The sequence below is a fragment of the Pararge aegeria genome, chromosome 11, assembly GCF_905163445.1.
Source record: "Pararge aegeria chromosome 11, ilParAegt1.1, whole genome shotgun sequence".
NCBI lineage: Eukaryota > Metazoa > Arthropoda > Insecta > Lepidoptera > Nymphalidae > Pararge > Pararge aegeria.
Window position 1 is genome coordinate 3,816,794 of NC_053190.1, and position 18,715 is coordinate 3,835,508.

Genomic DNA, 18,715 nt, shown 5'->3' on the forward strand with positions numbered 1-18,715 from the left:
TTCTCGATTGACTCATACGCGGCAGAAGTCGCGAGGGTCCGCTAGTTTAAAAATAATAATTTAGAGTGGTCTTAAGTTTATATCATATACTCCACGATTCTTGACTTATACGCCAGCTAGTGGCAAATATCATAATCAATTAGGATTATTTATTTTCAATATTTTCAAACGGATCAATTGTGAATAGCAAAGTGAATAAAAATTCAACAGTTTTAAAAGAAATATTTGAAAATGCAAAGTTTTTAGAAAATCTCTTAATATACTTGTTTATTTATATCTCTTGTAATAAATTAATACACAAGTATTTTTTTCGTTTTTATGTTTATTTCTTATTATGGAAGAGCGGTGTTTTCTGACACAGGGGTAGTAATACTACCCTTAAAAGAAGGCTCCAGCCATTAGCGTTTACAGTAATATTTACCCAAATAAACCCAAATATCAAATTTTTTTTTTTTTATTTTTATAATAAATTATTAATAAATTTTCTGACGATTGTGACATTCTATAATATTCAATTATAAGGTTATATTGACATGTGCTGATCTAACCTTTAATTTTCTACTCTCAATTATTCCTAACAAATGACAATAATTATAAAATGTGATAGTGAATATAAAATGAAATGGTGAATATTAAATGAAATGGCGCAGTCCCGGGAACATTATTAAGAGGAAAATTCAAAAAAGTTTTACTTCAATCGCGCGTAAAGGTTACACGCACACACTTTTTTTTGTGTCTATAAGTACTTCTAACAGCTTCGATGGTGTCATCATCATAATATCAACCCATAATCGGTCAACTACTGCCTCGCCATGGCCTATAAACTAGGCAATACTAATATAATACTAGGCAATAAAAATAATATTGCATACCTTGCTTACTGTGTGCAAACCTGGCTGAGTTTGGAATCCTCCTAGATTTGGTTTTTAGTTAGCGAATGCAGTTATCACCATCACTAACATTAGTGTTACAAAATAAAATGTATGAACGCTTTATAAGGGTCTACATGAATAAAACATTTTTGAATTTGAATTTTAAACTTTTGTGTGTAGTACTGCTTAGTTTTCCACTTAACATCAGATGGGCCATCTGCTTGGTTTGTCATCATAACCAACCAGGCTGATCCTATGCAGGTTGACGGGCTATTAAATGTATGTAGGCACTTAGCGAGTCAGATTGTGTTGAGGAATTTAGTAACATTTTAATGGTATTTAATCTGTCACCTACCATCGTGGGTACATTATTTACCAATCACAAAATGTTTAGGTTAATTAATCAATGTAATTACATTGATTTATTACTAAAAGCAATTTTAATATCTACGTTTACAGCAATAAAGCTCCTGTCACAACATTATGATAGTAGAAGGCACCTATTATGATAGTCCAAAAGGTTGTAGAACGCCTGTAGATTTCAAATTTTAAATTAACTAAAAATGTACATAAAAATATATACATACATTTAAGAACTTATTGTTCTGCAAATAATTATGTAAGGAACATGTGTATTTATGATTCAATTAACTGTGTAAAATATCAGAACCTTTGCTACATGACGAAATACAGAAGTGTCGTAACTTAGTGACCGCCCTGAAGTAAGCTTGGACGTAGAGCGGCCTCAAAGTTTTTTTTTATTCCAGAAGAAAACCTAATGAATCCCACCTGCGATGATGATGCAGTCCAAGATGCTAACAGGCTAACCTGTTAGGCGTATGTCAGGTATACCCATACCTCTAATTGGTTTCTAAAATACGTCGCGTGGTACCAGGATGCTAAATCGCAACAAACCATGGCCCAAGCCTCCCACCATACCAGGCAAGAAAAAATCAGAAATGACACATTCCCAAATTACCTTGGATAAAACGTCTCGCTCTCTTTACGACCTTACTTATGCGCTAGGAAGGTCGCAAGTTTAGAGATCCTAAACTTGCGACTATCCTATTCATGTTATAATTATAAAAGATTGTAAGGATGGATGTGAGTTACTCTTTCACGCAAAAAACAACTGAGCCAATATAACAATTACGCTACTTTGTATCCCCGAAAAATGTTCGGTTCCCGCAGGATTAATGAAAAACCGAAATGACGCCGACGAAGTCGTGGCAACATCTAGTAATATATAATTACTGTAAGCCAATCTACATTGGCGACTCCGAACTAGCAAATGTGACAATGTCATTAAAAAGATATTACTCGCCTGAATTTAGGATGCCTCTTAGACTATAACAGTAACAAATCTGTAATGAAAATGTTAAATAAAAACAAAAACTTAATGTTCATGTAAGGGAAGACCCATATTACCCAGTGTGTTAGAACTTTCTAAAATGTTGGTCGTCTATCTTGCGTTTGTCTTTAACATTCTTGCCTTATACGAAGCCCAATTTTCATACAACCATTCCAATTCTACTACAGATTTTCATCAATGCTTAAGTGATATCATAAAAAACTATTTTCAAAAAGGCAAAAAATTAACAATCGTGGAAATGAATAATAAGAATAAAGAATTCGTTAAGACTTTGAATAACGATAAAATGGTTACAATAGTCTTGAGACAGTCAAAATCGAGGATTAAAATTGAAAATCAAGGATATTTTATATCTTCAGGTAGCTACACTGATTTCAAAAAAAATTTCCCCGATCTAGTAAACGAAATCTTTTGGAATCCAAATGCACGATTCATAATCGTGGTTAGTGATTTAACAAAAATGAATTTAGGAAAAGTATTTGACCTTCTATTGGAATATCACGTTAGCAATGTTCTGGTCATGGACGGGAGTGAAGACCCCGTTCTGTATACGTACAATCCGTTCGAGAACTACGGATGTGGACAGCGCTACGACAGGATAATCGAGTACGGCAAATGTTCAAAGTCACAAGAGAACTTATACCCGCCAAAATTGGTAACGGGACTTAGAAACTGCACCTTCAAAGCCATCCTCCCCCACTGGCCTCCATACTCTATTAATCCCGCAAAAAGCGATGGCTCTAAATTGCCAGGAATCGAAGAGGCACTGTTAAGTGAAATCGGAAAATTAGAACACTTTCAAATAAATTTTACTTATTCTGACGATGGCGAAGAATTTTCTATGATAGAAAACGGCGTGAACGCTGTTGGTCCTTTGTATTTCCTTCAAAAGCGAAAAGCAGATATGATGCTGGGGGGTATGATATTGACCCATCAGAGAGCCAAAGCATTTCACTACATCTGTGAGCATCTAGCGTATACCGACGAAATTGCATACCAGGTCAAGACAGCTACGGCGGTCGCATCTTGGAAAAATACGTACTTAGAATTCGACGGGACGGTTTGGACAGTATTCATTTTCGCCTTTCTCGTTTACTTCCTGATTTTCATCATCTTAGTTCGCCCGAGGGACAAGGGCCGGATTATGTTAAAGATGGTAGGGTACCTATTCCTCGCCGGAAATATAATTAGGGGCAACTTCTTTACAAGGTACCTTTTTATTCACTGGGTTTTGTTCGCTTACATCATAAACGTTTACTACGTGTCTAATCTGGTAAGCTTGACGACCAATCCATTAAGCAACTATCAGGTATCTGAGGAAGAAGACTTGGCAAAGTTCAATATGCAACCATGTGTGAGTCCCGTTATTAAAGGTTACTTGTCATCCGTGAAAATCAATGATTCTATTTGGAAGCATCAGCGAGATGGTTGTGACAATCTATTAGAAAGTATTAATACCGTCCGCCAATCTGACGATTTGTATACAGTGGTGATACGTTCGTTGTACAAATATAACAAATTCAATTTCTGTGACGAATGGGGTGACCATGAGATATATACATTCCACAAGCCTCTCACTAAAACAATATATGCCATTTATTTGTACAAAGGTTTTCCGATGCTCGAACAGTTGAACATGCAAACGCTGCGAATGAGAGAAAACGGACTCATCGAAAGGTTTTTATATCTTCTTTATCATGAACGTCGTGATAAATACCACTTTAAGACCAAAAAGGAACGTTATCATGTCAATGTACCATGGTACATATTACTCTTTGGATATATATTATCGGCGGTAGTTTTCATAATGGAATTAATTATTAAAAAGTTTAAAAATAATAAAAGTTTTCGCTTAGATATAGTTCCTGCGATCAAATAGTTTGCACTGCACTCATTAATTATTTGGTAACTATGTCACGTACCTATCATTGAAATATTATCTTTAAACAATCTGATATTAAATAAACAGATCATAAGTGCCGTCTTGTTTCATTTACTTTAATTTAAAAAAAATAATGAAATAATAAAATACTAACTAATTATTTGCTAGATACTCAGGCATACAGATTGCGGGTGTACAGTAATATGTGCAGTGTTTGAAGTAGCCGACGCCTATTCAGGCATGAACTGCCAGCCGCTTTGAAAGCGCGCCAATTGTTTGACACTGACTTCGAGTTGGTGCACAATCTCTCGTGGCCGGTTGAAAGTCGGAAGGGAATCTAAAAAAGGGATGTATGAAAAGCGGAACTCGACTAAGTATTTTCCGACCTCCACTGTAGGTACGTTGCTCTTTCACAACAAATGTTTCGAGAGTATAAACGAGCTCTGTCACTAAAAACTCTACTACTACCTATTTTAATTATAGACATAGACATTGCATGTTATCTTAAATCTTGTGATAAAATTGAAGATTTAATTTTAATGAAGCATAACAATAAACAAATTTCAATGTAAACAACTTCATTAACTTTACATCAGGACACTTATCATTTCTATAAATCTAACCTAGATTTTGCAATTCGTGACTGGATATTTTACTAAGACAAACATTATGGCTAATTGTACAATACTTATTCTCTGGAATATCAAAGGACAAATATAGAATCATGGTTACACCCAGAAGCAGTTTTTAATTTAAGTCACGTTGGAAGAGTTCACAACAGAACATTAGATTAATTAACTTCATTTCGCGACTGCGTTATTAAGCAGCGAAGGCAAGATGGATATTTTAACGACTTGTATAAAACACCGATGATTGAAAGTGATGATGATTTTTTTATTAATGGTAAAAAACGTTTCGCGATGTTGGATCTTCTTTTAAATGCAGAGCAGCAAAGAACTATTGACTATTTGGTACCAAAACAACGAAAATCACCAAAAGCCTATAACAGACGACTGCTGATTAAAGGTCTCTCCTAACGGGAGGGTTTGCTTATAATCACTACGCTGGGCATACGGGTTGGTGATCACAAGATGGTAGCATAAAGTACTAATAATTTAAAATGACATTGTGAGATGGTGATAACAAAAAAAAACACCCGGCTAAGTTTGTTGTGGGCTTCTTCTTAGACCAGGGCGCGTTTGGAACCCTCGTAGCTTTAGTTTTAAGTTTACGAATGTGGTTATCGCCATCATCTCACTACCTTGTAATACTTATGTACGCATCAAAAGTGCCACCTATGGGCCTACTTGAATAAAGATATTTTTGACTTTGACTTTAAAGGACGCTGCTGCCCATTTTATGTTATATTCCGTTATTCTCGTACGACACCGGCGGTAAGAGGAGGGGTGGTTACAACTGTGTTCTGATCTGCTATCACCACATGGCTATTAATTTTAAATTATTACGTATTCAATTATTTAATTACTAAAAATAACTTAAAACGCACATAACCTAAAAAGTGAGAGATAGTGTGCTGGGATTCGAACTCGGCCCTCCGAAAATGAAGTCGAGCTCCTACCTATTGGAGAATCACCGATACAACGGTGAAGGAAAACATCGTGAGGAAACCTGCATGCCTAAGAGTTCTACATAATGCTTTCAAAGGTGTGTGGAGTCCAACAATCCGCACTGGACCAGCGTGGAGGACTACGGCCTTAACCCCTTCTCATTGTGGGATGAGACCCGTAAAGCACCACTAGTGATACTTTTAATGTACAGAGGAGAACTGGCAATAGCGTCCTCGACGCTAGTACGATCACCAATACATCTGCCTAGCGTGGTGATTATGGAAAAACCCTTCAATTGCGAGGGGTCTTTAGTCCTGCAATAGGCTGTTAAAGGCTATCAGTTTTTTTTTTTTTAAAACGCGCCTTTCTCGCGACGCCGCGCCCGGCAGAAGTGATAACTTAAACTAAATATAATCTAATGTAAATTGAACTATTTAATATTAAAATTGTGTTACTTGAGAAAAGCTTAGGTTATTACTGAAATTTTGTGTATATTAATATGATAATGTAAGAAAGGGTTATTTATTAATTTGTTGATAATAAATATATATTTTTTATTCTTAGTTACAATTCTTTAATGTACATTTTTTATTATATTATATAATTATATTATTAGTATACATAGAATTTTCTATATTTACATTATTAGTATCATAATTATTTTTAATCGTCAGACAGACTGGCGCCGTGACGCGTCAGGTAACGAAGCGGTTTACCCTCCCGTATGAAGTTATCACTTCAATAACCTAAAAAATAAATTGACATTCCTATGTTATTGTAAAGCCTTTATATACCATGTAGCTACATGAAAGCGTTCCTATTTATTATTGCTTAAACTTCATCTATAGAGGACCATAGTAATCGTTGATCCAACTTGACCATCAACGTAAGAACAGCTGTATAAATGGTTGTCACCGCACAATTCTTTGTAGGAAGGCTATTTCTCTAAAAGTATTGATCTGAGACAAAGTTGTGCGTACCGGAACGCTATTTCCAAAGCCGGGACCAAGTAAGAGGTATCGAAATAAGGCAAAGAACGTTATATTATAATAAACCATTTATTAAAAAAAAATATAGAAACTTTTTACATACTAAAAACCATAACTAACCGTAACATTATTGGACCATAATTTGTCTATGCGTTTACAAAACTAAGTACAAATACAATATACCACGATCCCTAAGGCATTGGCCAGAGGGGCAAAATTCGCCCTAATTGGACACCATCCAAGTCTTAACACTTAAATTAATATAATAGCAATATGGTAATGTAAAAAATTGTAAGAAAACCATGTCAAAGACAAAGAAAATATATTGTGTTAAGGCAGAAAGTATACTGCTTTCTTACCAAACAGAACAGATTTTTCAGTAGAATAATTGAAAGTTATTATTTTTTTCACCCAGCTATAATTTATTTATTTGTACACCACTCAGAAAAACAAGAAAAAAAAAGAACAAACACATGAAGAATGAAGCAGGATACAAAAGGCGGCCTTATCGCTAAGTAACGATCTCTGCCAGGCAACCTTAGGATTAAGAAAACTAAAAAGAAAAAAGAATGTTGAGGTACACTATTTAGTACATACATACGAATATCTACATACTAATACATAAACCAGACTACACAAATATAACAATACTATCGATAAATATAAAATTCAATGTTCAAAAATCATTTATTTCAAGTAGGCCTAATTAATAAGCACTTTTGAACGTCAAGTCAGTCTGTTTGTAGTGACTCTACCACCGGTTCGGAAGGCAGATTCCTCACTCAGACTCAGAAGATCCGGCAAGAAACTCGGCAGATTGCTCTTTTCCAACATCATTTTAAAGTTTTATATTCATTTAAAAAAAATATATATACAATAAATATAAAAAATATACTATAAAATAAATAAACTAATACATATTTTAAAATATCATAAATACTTTAATATGAGTTTGAGTTGATAAAAATAATAATAATAGTCGTCTTTACTGAGCGAGATAATGAGCCTTAACAGCATTTTAAATATGCCCAGTGACTTCGTCTGTCTTATGTTCAATGGGAGTGCATTCCACAATTCAGTAGCTTTGACAGTGAACGAATGCTTATAAAACTTCAAATAATATTGAAATAAATAATAATGGTGGACCAAGAAAATCAACCGTTACAAGTTACCAAAATAAATATGAAAGAGTGTAATTGAGGTTTAAATTTATTAACACACTGTGTGTGTTACTTTTAGAGCTATTAAGTTAAGAGATTTGTGTGATTTATTACACTACCATATTCCTTAAACACGCCTTAACTAGGCAAGAAAATTTTAAGGCAAGCCACTTAAAACACTAAATGAGCAAAATTAATATTTGTCGGGTAGTTTGAACCATTTAACATTTGTTATATAATTTAAAATATACAAATTAACTAGGTGACACGCCCCTAAACTTAGAGTTTTAAGCAGAGGCCACACTCATTTGAGCATGACTTGTGATCGGCCTGTAATAAATTGCACGCTGGCAATCGTGTAGTACTGTCTGAGTATCAAAACACTATATTGTCAAAGTAAAATTAACCTAATGTTAATGGTGTGACGGTCGCAATTTCTGCACTATCGATTTTATTTTACACTTGAGCACAAGATCGATAAGTTTTATTTAACTCTGCCGTATTGACTCGATAGCAATAACATGACCATACGCTTGCGTATGTAAAACTGCCTTAAGTAGGAAAAGACGGCTACAGTACCTTACGATATCAATCCTTATCACCACCAAAAGTCCAATGAGCGATATATGTGCATTAAAATATCCATTTAATATTACGAGCAAGGAAAGGGCGTGTCAGCGAGTGTATTATTTCATAAGTTTATATAACTTATATATTAGTATAACCATAATCTTTTCTGAAGAAATTATTTTTAGTGACGGTCAAAAGCACATTAACATGCCTCGAGTAGGTATTTAAGAAGCACTAAGCAAATACACAGACAGGCAGCTTTGGTTTCCTACTATAAAAAATAAATCCTGTAAATAAATATTTCATTTCAAATATTCCAATAGCCTTTTTAATCCTATTTAAAAATTGTATGCTATGCCCATTAATGTTTTTAAACCATATGTGATAACTTGCTTAATTATAGGATAACCAACAAATATAACATGTTAATTGTTACATAAGTATTTCTGATTAACATTAAAATGTCAGATTTATGCTTGTTTACTTTACACCCATAGTTTAAGCTTTGTGTAAATTAACAAGCATTTGTACAGCAAGGAATTAGGTTATGGCCTTCGCACATCATATCATCTCAACACCGACTCGACTAGAATGGGAGCTATATATCGTGTGAAAAAGTAAATTGCTGTTTTTTATGGAGTGTTGTTCGTGGAATTAAATAAAAATACATTTTCTTAAAACATTTCTTAAATATATATTCAACGTCGTGACCACGATGCATGCCTCGGTTCGAAGAAATGTTGATTAACAACGAAAATAACTTAGTTCAAAATCTTTAATTTCTTTTACCAATTTACTTTGTTACATTTGTTGTATTACAGTCTTAGGTTATAACTGACTAACCCTAATCGGTTTCTACGCCGCATCGTACCGAAACGCGTTATCGCTTGGCAGCAGGTTTTTGCCTTTAGGGTGGTGACTAACGACGGCCGAAGCCTCCACTAGACTAGTCTAGAGAAAACTGAAATAAATAATAACATAATTGCCCCTCCCACTGATAAGGCCACAGTGCTCCACCAGGGGGTCGATAAAAAGTCCCATGATATAAAGGTCACATTTAAATGCATTAATTTGAGTAGTCAGTGTTGAGTCGATATGGTCTGCGCAGGCCTATTCTTCATAAATTTGCATGGACGTGTCAATTCATAGCGTTTGGTCGTCGATATAAAAATGCTATGTTTCCTGTATATAAATTATTTTTTAAATATATTTATACTCACATAATTTGTAAAGTAGCGTGTTGATGGAGTGCAACTATTTGAGCGAACTGTGAATTGCACGGTCAGGGAAACCATTTCAACGGTCCGTACATCGCAATAAGACCTCTCCAGGTTCAGGTTTCCTTGAGGCATTTATGTTTTTTTTTTTAATAATATTCTATTATAAATCAACTCTTCTCAAACTACACAGCTCTGAGAAAAAGATTATTTTAAGTCTTGCTGTCGATTTTAATATTTCATACATGATACATATTAAATATTTAAGGCATTTCTTAATAAATAATTGTACAATCAAATGTTATAACATCAATATATTTAATTACATATTTATAGGCATTTGTGACATTATGAAAGATAGAAACATACTATTAAAACAGGACGCAATTAATAAGCGAGCTTCCAACACGCTTCGTAAATCCAAAAAAATTAAATTTAATTAGACTCTACACGCCTCTCACAGCATCGGATTACGTCTATTGTTAATAGTAATTTTCCAGGTTCATACACCAGTTCAAAAACCAGTCTGTATTTTTTGACAATTTTCTAATCAGTCTAAATATATATTTTTTTAAAAGGCTTTACTCAAGCGTGTTTTGGTCGGTGTACGCCCGACTGGTTGTGTTTGCTGAACTCTAGAGAAACTACAGTTCCACAAACATATGAGCCCAGCTCACAAGTTATCATCTCATTCTTGGACAGGCATGCTGGACAATGCTAAGTCAATTTTGTTTCGTTATGTCAGATGTATAACGTTTTCCTGACGCATCTATTATTTTATCATAATAAGATCACAAGAAATAGAAGACTATTAAAGATTATTTCTTTTTTTAGCTGCCAATTTTTTTGCAACTTGCCTGAGTGAACTGTATTTATGGTTTTAGTCGGATGTACGCCGACCAAAACACATTTGACCCTACCAGATTTATTTGACCATCAGTACTATACCGACAATAACGTATAAGTAAACATAACGTATCTCTCAGTCGGGCATACACCGACAAAACACGCGTGAGTGAAACCAACTTATTTATCAATAACAAATACCACTCCCGATAGTTTTAAATCCTTAAACACTCTTAAACATCTATGTAAAACTGCATAATATAATCTAAACATAATTTCATAAGCATAAAATAGAAGGCACTTTGTACATAGCTACTGTAATCATAAATAATTGTCATGCTCCTACCAGCCACCTACGTAATTAATAAGCCGCGTCATAATTATTTGTTTCTCATACTATAATTTTTTAAACATTCTCAAAAACCCTATCATCTCGCTGTCTTGTGAGAGGGGCGAAAACTATACTTGCTAATGGGCATCGGGTTCCCAAGGTTTGTGGCGACAGTACATTGAAAAGCGCAGTGTTGGTAGACCCCCAAGAGTGAGCTAGCTGGAAACAAGCGGCAAAAAAGCCGTGATGCAAAGACGTCCTTCAGAACCCAGGTTTGTGCTCGACTGGGCCAGTTTCCTACTTCGTATATTTCAAGTAGGCCACATTTCAGGAGGATGTTCTCAATTCGACTGTATATTTTTTTTGATACCTCAAGTGTGTGTAATAGCGTACACCTAGCAATTTCAGCACGACCGATCTTGTATCCATACTGGAATTATCCTTTTTTTTTCAACGTTACTAACGGGTAGGTTAGTTAGTGTTACAAACTGCCTAAAAGAAGCGAAAAACCTATGAATGGCATCTTTTTTTTTAAATGCTCACCTCCCCCCATATCCTGGTATGAGAGAAGCTTGTTTTTTTTTTTGTTTATAACTTTTTTTTTTCAGTATGCTAAAATAAGCCTTATGGAATTTCTACATTTATGATTAGCTATTCTCACAAATACCGTATTCGCCCTTAACACAAAACACTATCAACATTTACGTATATTCGAAAAACCACCTATTATCACAATAACTGCGTTCAAGTTTCATTTTAGAACTCTTATAAAAACTCTTTCGGAGCCCGCATTCGCTATGACATACAAATTGTAACTTGTAACTACAATTTATGACATTTTATTTGTACTAAGAGGTGTCAAAATTGAAAGTTTATTGCATTTTTAATCCAGCCGCTGCTTTCCAGATTTCTGTCAGTTGACAGTGACAGTTGACATAAGCGTGTAAGCAGTTTGAATTTTACAAATATTTTATAAATATATAGTTTTTAAAAGATTGTATGTTGGTGAAATGAAATAGTTTTTAGTGATAATAATAATTCATACAAATATTTACATCACGATCCGCAGCTTCAACGCCCTGTCGCATTAACGGCTGGACTATAGTTACGATTCCAATATCATAGAAAATCAGACCCCATTACTCCCAACATTGAACTTATGTAAAAGTTAAAACTAAACTTTAATATTATTAACAGATTAAAAAAGGGTACAGGAGCCAAAGAAGTGATGTCACATGAAAATCACAAAAAAGGTGCATATTTACCGAAAAAAAAATATGGAAATCGAGTAAAAATAAGTGTTTTTAAAATGAGTGTGTTGTGTTTAAGTAATTCCTTTTATAAATTTCAAAACCTTGTACATGAAAACTGGATAGGTTAATACTACCATAACTACATACACTTCTATTAGACTGCAGAAGAGAAGCACGACTGGATAAATTATTGTCCATTTTTGCATACCAGTCTTATAATGTAAACAATTTTTTAGTTTTTATTTAAGTGCGTTATTAACGTTCTTTTTTTATTTTATTTCTAAAACATAGGTACATAATCCGCGCCATTAAATAATAGATTTTAATGAAGCGGCCATTATTATCTACGTTCTTGTATCTAGACATAGGCAGCTTTTTATATTTCATTCTTTAATAGCGGGGGTCATACTTTAAGTAATGAAAGTATTATGAGATAAAGAAAAGCTTGAGTAAAAAGTCCATGTTATTAATTTATCATATCAGTCTTAAGCATTATATATGGAATCACACAAGATTTTGTTCTGATAACATTACACCTTTTGCCCCTGTACTCTGAATATACAGATGAGCTTTTTCAGGGATACCTTTGGTAGTTGCATATAACTTTTGGCCTTAGAAAACAAAGTGTTTGCGAGTTTTTTTTTAAATAATGGTTAATTTTAAATAATAAAAAATACCTTAAATCTTGGGATAGATTTGTCCAGCAATTAATCGAAATTTAGCAGAATTTATTTAAGCGTCTACGTAAATTTAGAAATTCTAGCCAAATACTTCTTATAATTGTATCGACCAAGGCGGTTTTTATTTAGACATCTATGTATTAAATTTGTGCCCTTGACATCAATGTCACCTGTACGGGCTAACCAATATGTTATATAACCAAATGTATTAAATTTGTGCAAGTTAGCCCTTGACATCAATGTCATCTTTACGGTCTAACCTGTTATCTGGTATATTGGTTATATAGAACCCTTACACCTAAACGGTTTAAACGCGGCATCGTACCAGAACGCTAAATCACTTATTTGTCGCTGTGCCTGTACGCAAAGCATAGCAGAACAACTTGCTATCGAAACTAGTACGGAAAACATCAGTACTCAATAGTGATCCCACCCTAAAGCTCACCTCACAGAAAGCGCGATCTAAGATGGCCAGACTGAAGTAAGTCACAAGTGGTTGCGCGGATACAGTTAGGTTTATTCAACAGTAGTCAGACTTCTGTGGTGTCATTTGTCTTCAAAGCCAACTTAGCTTAACTTAGCTTAACAAAGTGAGATTGATCGAACTGAGGGTCAAGTGCAAGATTTTCTACCTAACTTAACTTACTTATTTATTCATAAGATACACAAATCATTGTAACAACATTCATAAAAAATTTAAACAGTATTATAATTTTTAAGTAACACGCATAATAAGTTCCTAAGTAGCAGGTTTTTTCTGACTCACTGACAGCTGGAATTTCTTTAAGCATATACCTAATAATAGTCGTTGCAGATAGGAACACCAGAGAAGGACAAACCTATGCAGTTTTTCTGTCCTTTTGTACGAACCATTTTGTTTGCATGTTTTATTTGATGAATAAATAAAAAATTACAAATTATTTGATTTTTTTTTTATTATTTTACAATTAAATGTACTTATTACATCGCTTGATAGTTATCCACGATTTATATGGTATCGTAGCAGCGGCATCTAGCCACAATACTGGGAAACAGTATCGTCACTAGATGGCGTCTCTTCGATACCATATGAATAGTTAACTTTAAAGCGATCGAATAAGTTAACGTAGGTAGAAAATCAGTTCCAAGAATTAAACTGTAGTCTGACTTCGGTGGTAACGTTACACAACGTACAACTTAGCTCGGCAAAGTAAGATTGTGCGAACTGTACGCGCGATTTAAGTTGACCTGACTGACGTAAATTTCAAGTGGTCGCGTAAATACAGTATTTGTTGCGCAGGCGCATGCGCAAATGTTTCGGAGAGCCCTCAGACCGGCCAAGTGAGATTGTGCGAACTGTACAAACTTAGAACGAGCTTATCTAGTGGATCTTAGCTTCCAGCGCAGGAATAGGAAGGCGGATATACGCAAGATGACGAATATAAGACACAGTGCCGCAATATCCAGCGTGAAGTCTGCGTTCTGCATATCCAGCTCTTCGAGAGTGATGTCTGGATGCTTGAAGTGGCAGTACACCTGCAAATTTTTAAATTGAAAACTCAAAATTCACAGGCACTTTGAAGCGTTCATACATTTTATACCATATTACCACTGATGTTAGGTGATGGTGATAACTATATTCGTTAACTTAAAACTAAAGTTAGGAGGCTTCCAAACGCGCCCTGGACAAAAGAACCCACAACATACTTGTCACAGTTTTTGTTATCACCATCTCACAGTCGGATTTATATTTAGCTATGAAGTAAGAGCAATTAAGTAATTCTCAATATTATAATAGGATTTTTCTATAAGCTAATGTTTTATATAATAAACTTTGAACTTTAAAAGTTAATTTTTACTACTAATCATACTGCAAATAGTTTATTCATAATTAAGCGAGGCTGGTAACCGACTTTACCAGTCGGATCATACAGGTTTTTGACAGCTAACTAAACTGCGGTTAAAGTTAGCACAACTTTTACAACTATATAAGATTCTTCACAACGATAGAAATATATATTTTTCTTGACCATATTTCTGACTTTCGGTTATACGCTTTACACAATCTAGAATTATAAGAAGAGAATTTATTGATAAATACATAATTACAAATGGCAAAGTAACTTCTAACGAAAATTTGAAATACAGTTTCCTTGGTTATTTATAAAATAATTCGTAAAAAAAATAAAAATTCGTATTATTGTGTACTATCGTTAAGGTTACCTGGCAGAGATCACTTTTAGTGATAAGGTCGCCTTTTGCTTCTCATTTTTTTAAAGTATATTTTTAATTTCTCCTTTACTACGCAATAGAGATGTTTAAATAAATAAATAAATAAAATACTACTTTTGTAGGTTTTACTGATTACGTATTTTTTTTTAATTCCTCATTTATACGGAATTTATGACTCCTAGAAATTATTAATTCCGAAATCGAATCCGGTCGCGACAAGATCAATGTCAATGTCAAAGTCACAAATATCTTTATTCAAGTAGGCCCATAGGTGGCACTTTTGATACGCACATAAGAATTACACGGTAGAGATGATGGCGATAACCACATTCGTAAACTTAAAACTAAAGCTACGAGGGTTCCAAACGCGTCCTGGTCAAAGAAGAAGCCCACAACAAACTTAGCCGGGTGATTTTTTTTTTGTTATCACCATCTCACAATGCCATTTTAAATTATTAGAAGAGCAACCTGGTTAGAGCAATAATTTACACCCAAGCTTTTTTATCGTTTACGTAGTCCTTTATACTATAATAGGACTTTTCTATAAGCTTACGTTTAATACAAAGTTTGAACTTTTTAAGAGACATCTCCGCGAGATCACATGTGAAAGTGTAATGAAGCGGTATATTATTACATACCTATATCATAAATATGTATTCTTATTTAATTTTGACTCAGTTAATTTATTATTCAAAACGGAACACGCATGGAGCACGTCCTGCACCATGCCGCCCAGTGTCCATCAATTTGAGGCGTAGGTGATATCAAAATATTTGCCAGGATTTTTTTGTTACCACCATCTGACAGTCAATTAATTGATTAGCTGTTCATCGTTTACAAAATCCTTAGTATCCTTAGTATTATATCAAAAAAATCGTATCATAATATACGATTTTTTTGATTCTCTTGGTTTTAGGTCATGTTGTGCCATGCTCGTTATTGTCATACAAATCAGTTCATGGTATTGTCTGTGATGGTTTTTGATATAAAAAATATGTGAAACTACGGTTATGATGATGATATCAAAATATTTGCATCCTAGACTTAAGCGTTTCCGAACGCACTCTCGGCAATGGCGTGCACTTCATAGATGCACAAAAGCACTGCATACCCTAAAACTTTTTTTATAACTCATAAAGGAGAAGGATGTTATGCCATCTTCCTTCTTTATGCATACCTTTTTTATTTTATTTTTGTCGTGGTGGAAAAGCTTTATTGCTACCTCCGACCCTTGTTGACGGAGGTTATGTGGGACTCGGTATACCCGAACTAAAAACCACCACGACCCTCTTGTTGGCTTCGTTAGAAGCCCGGGGAACCCGTTGCATACCTCCCGGACGTCTACCAAACACCCCAACCGAATGTTGGGGCTCCCGCGCTAGCGAGGAGGGAATCAGGACAGCTTGGACCCCTTTATGCATACCCTGGTCAAAACACAAGTGCACGCCACTGATTCTTGGGTGTGAAACATGCAAAACTGTCACAATTGCTTTTACCTGGTGGCACTGCAGTTTGGTTCTGTTGAACGCGTAGGTGGCGAGCGCCGTGCCCTCGAACCCGTAGCGGATGTATGACACGTAAGTTATCCAGCGCAGGTACACCGGTATTGCGTTGAACGATACGAAGAACCCGCTGAACAGCAGGAACGGCACCGACATCACTGGCGCAAGGAATACCCCGTTCTGGAACAAGAGTGTACGTTAACAATTGTTGCGGTTTGAGTTGATCACATCCATTTGTAGAACTCTTTGAAATAAACTCAAAATTTTGGTCTACATGGAATGCATTTTGTGGTCTGGTGGGACGCTTTGGCCGCGGCTAGTTAGTTTTTAGGTGCGATGTCGCCTAGAAACCGATTATACGGGTTGCATCATAACTTACCATCAGGTGCGATGGCAGTCAAGGGTTAACTTGTAGTAGAATAATAAAAAAAAAATGCACAACTAATGTATTTAAAGAAGATAAAAAAATAAAGTATACCCTATTGTTTAAAATGGCTTGATTATATAGCCCATAATTTTTTAAAGATAAAAAGAAATGTAAAAGATAAAAATGTTTACTGTGGGGTATCCTTTGGAGACAAACATGATATACCATCGCGGACTTTTTCATTCATCTTTTTACAATTCCACAGAATGAATTAACGAGGTACAATAAAACAATGTATTTACAAATAAAAACTTCGTTGTAATGAAGGCGCACAAAAATAGGTTTGTTAAAATTACAAATCTTTGAATTTCTTGGCTTTTCTCTTTTATAATATACATGTATGCTATATTCTTTATCCATGGCCTATCACAGGCACTTATGAAGCGTTCATACAACCTTACGCGTTAGCTTAAAACAGAAGTTAGTAGGGTTGAAAAACTTAGCCAGGTTTTTTTTGTTATCACCATCTGACAGTCAATTAATTGATTACCTGTTCATCGTTCATGTAATCCTGAGTATATTATAATGGGATTTTTCTGATTCTCTTGGTTTTAGGTCATGTCGTGTCCACTCGTTATTGACATACATGGTATTATCTGTGATCATTTTTGATATAAAAAATATGTGTGTTGTAAATTTGCCTATGAAATAAATAAATAAATATAAATATACTACGACAATGTACACATCGTCATTTAAGCCCCAAAGTAAGCGTAGCTTGTTTTATGGGTACTAAAATGACTGATGAATAATTTTAAGAATAAAATACATAAATACATATAAAATACAGTCAAACATCCAGACACTGAAAAACATTCATGCTCGTCATACATACATTTTCCAGATGCGGGAATCGAACCCACAGCCTTGGACTCGGAAAGCAGGGTCGCTGCCCACTGCTCCAATCGGCCGTCTTTATATGTAAGACTGAGGCCACCTTTTGCAAAAAAAAAATGGAAATGGGTTACCTGCACGTTCATGGCTGCTCCGACCACTAGCCCCACGCTCTGAGCCACGAAGGCGATCAGCAAGCAAGATGAGAGGAACATAGAAAAGCGGAACCACTCCAGCGGCTGTGACGTCAGCAGGTACACGATCACCACGTAGATTATGCAGAATATCGCCTGGAAACAAAATGGTTTGTTGAACACAATGGTTGGATTCATTTCCGTAACTGGCTACACCAATCAATTTTTTTTTTATACAGGGTAAAATAAAAAGTACCACAAAGAATTCGGCATTTTAGTTATTATCTTCAGATTGACAACTTTTGTTATACGACTTTTAAAAATTCAATATCAATTTATTTCATACAAAAAATAATAATAAATATTGTTATTTCCTTAACGTGGCATTACATTGCGAAACAAAATTTATTTGATACGACAACGTCGCGTAGTCGGATCAGTAGAAACTGTTGCCGATTTTACAGAGTAGAGTTTACCAGTAGAGTATCTTTGTAAAATAATGAATATTTCATAAACTATCGATCTAAAAGAAAAGTCGTAAAAAAGTTGTTAGTTTTAATGTAAGCAACTACAAGCTGAGAGCTTTCTGCTATATGCTATTTAACCCTGTAATATCAGTAAAAAAAATTATACAATTGAAAAAGTTGACATGAAATGCTGAACATATAACATATACATGGGCTTACTTGGAATGGTATATCCGAGACCGTGATGGCAAGGTAGTAGGAACGCAGCGAATACCACCTGTTAAAATGCTCTTTTATCAGCACCGGCATCTCCAGGGGGACTGAAAGTAATATAACAGTTTAAGTGACCATGTTATTAAATAAAACACGTCTTACAAAAAATTGTTATGTTCAGTTCTTA

The 18,715-nt window shown here is 34.7% G+C and overlaps 2 protein-coding genes across 3 annotated transcripts in view; one reads left to right on the forward strand and one right to left on the reverse strand.

Moving 5' to 3' along the window:
- Nucleotides 1-2,530: 2,530 nt before the first annotated feature.
- On the forward strand, nt 2,531-4,123 carry LOC120627377. Its single transcript, XM_039895370.1, has one exon. It carries the CDS (start codon nt 2,531-2,533, stop codon nt 4,121-4,123), a length of 1,593 nt encoding a protein of 530 aa, XP_039751304.1.
- A 5,806-nt stretch (nt 4,124-9,929) lies between these two features.
- Nucleotides 9,930-18,715, reverse strand: part of LOC120627536 (ATP-binding cassette sub-family G member 4) — a 66,855-nt gene continuing 58,069 nt past the window's right edge. For both annotated transcript variants that reach the window (XM_039895541.1, XM_039895540.1), the window contains 4 exons: nt 18,535-18,635; nt 17,849-18,004; nt 16,448-16,633; nt 9,930-14,255 (listed from right to left, as the gene is read on the reverse strand). In XM_039895541.1, the coding sequence (XP_039751475.1) occupies nt 14,097-14,255; nt 16,448-16,633; nt 17,849-18,004; nt 18,535-18,635 (602 nt within the window). In that variant the 3' untranslated portion in view covers nt 9,930-14,096. The remainder of the gene's footprint in view (nt 14,256-16,447; nt 16,634-17,848; nt 18,005-18,534; nt 18,636-18,715) is intronic.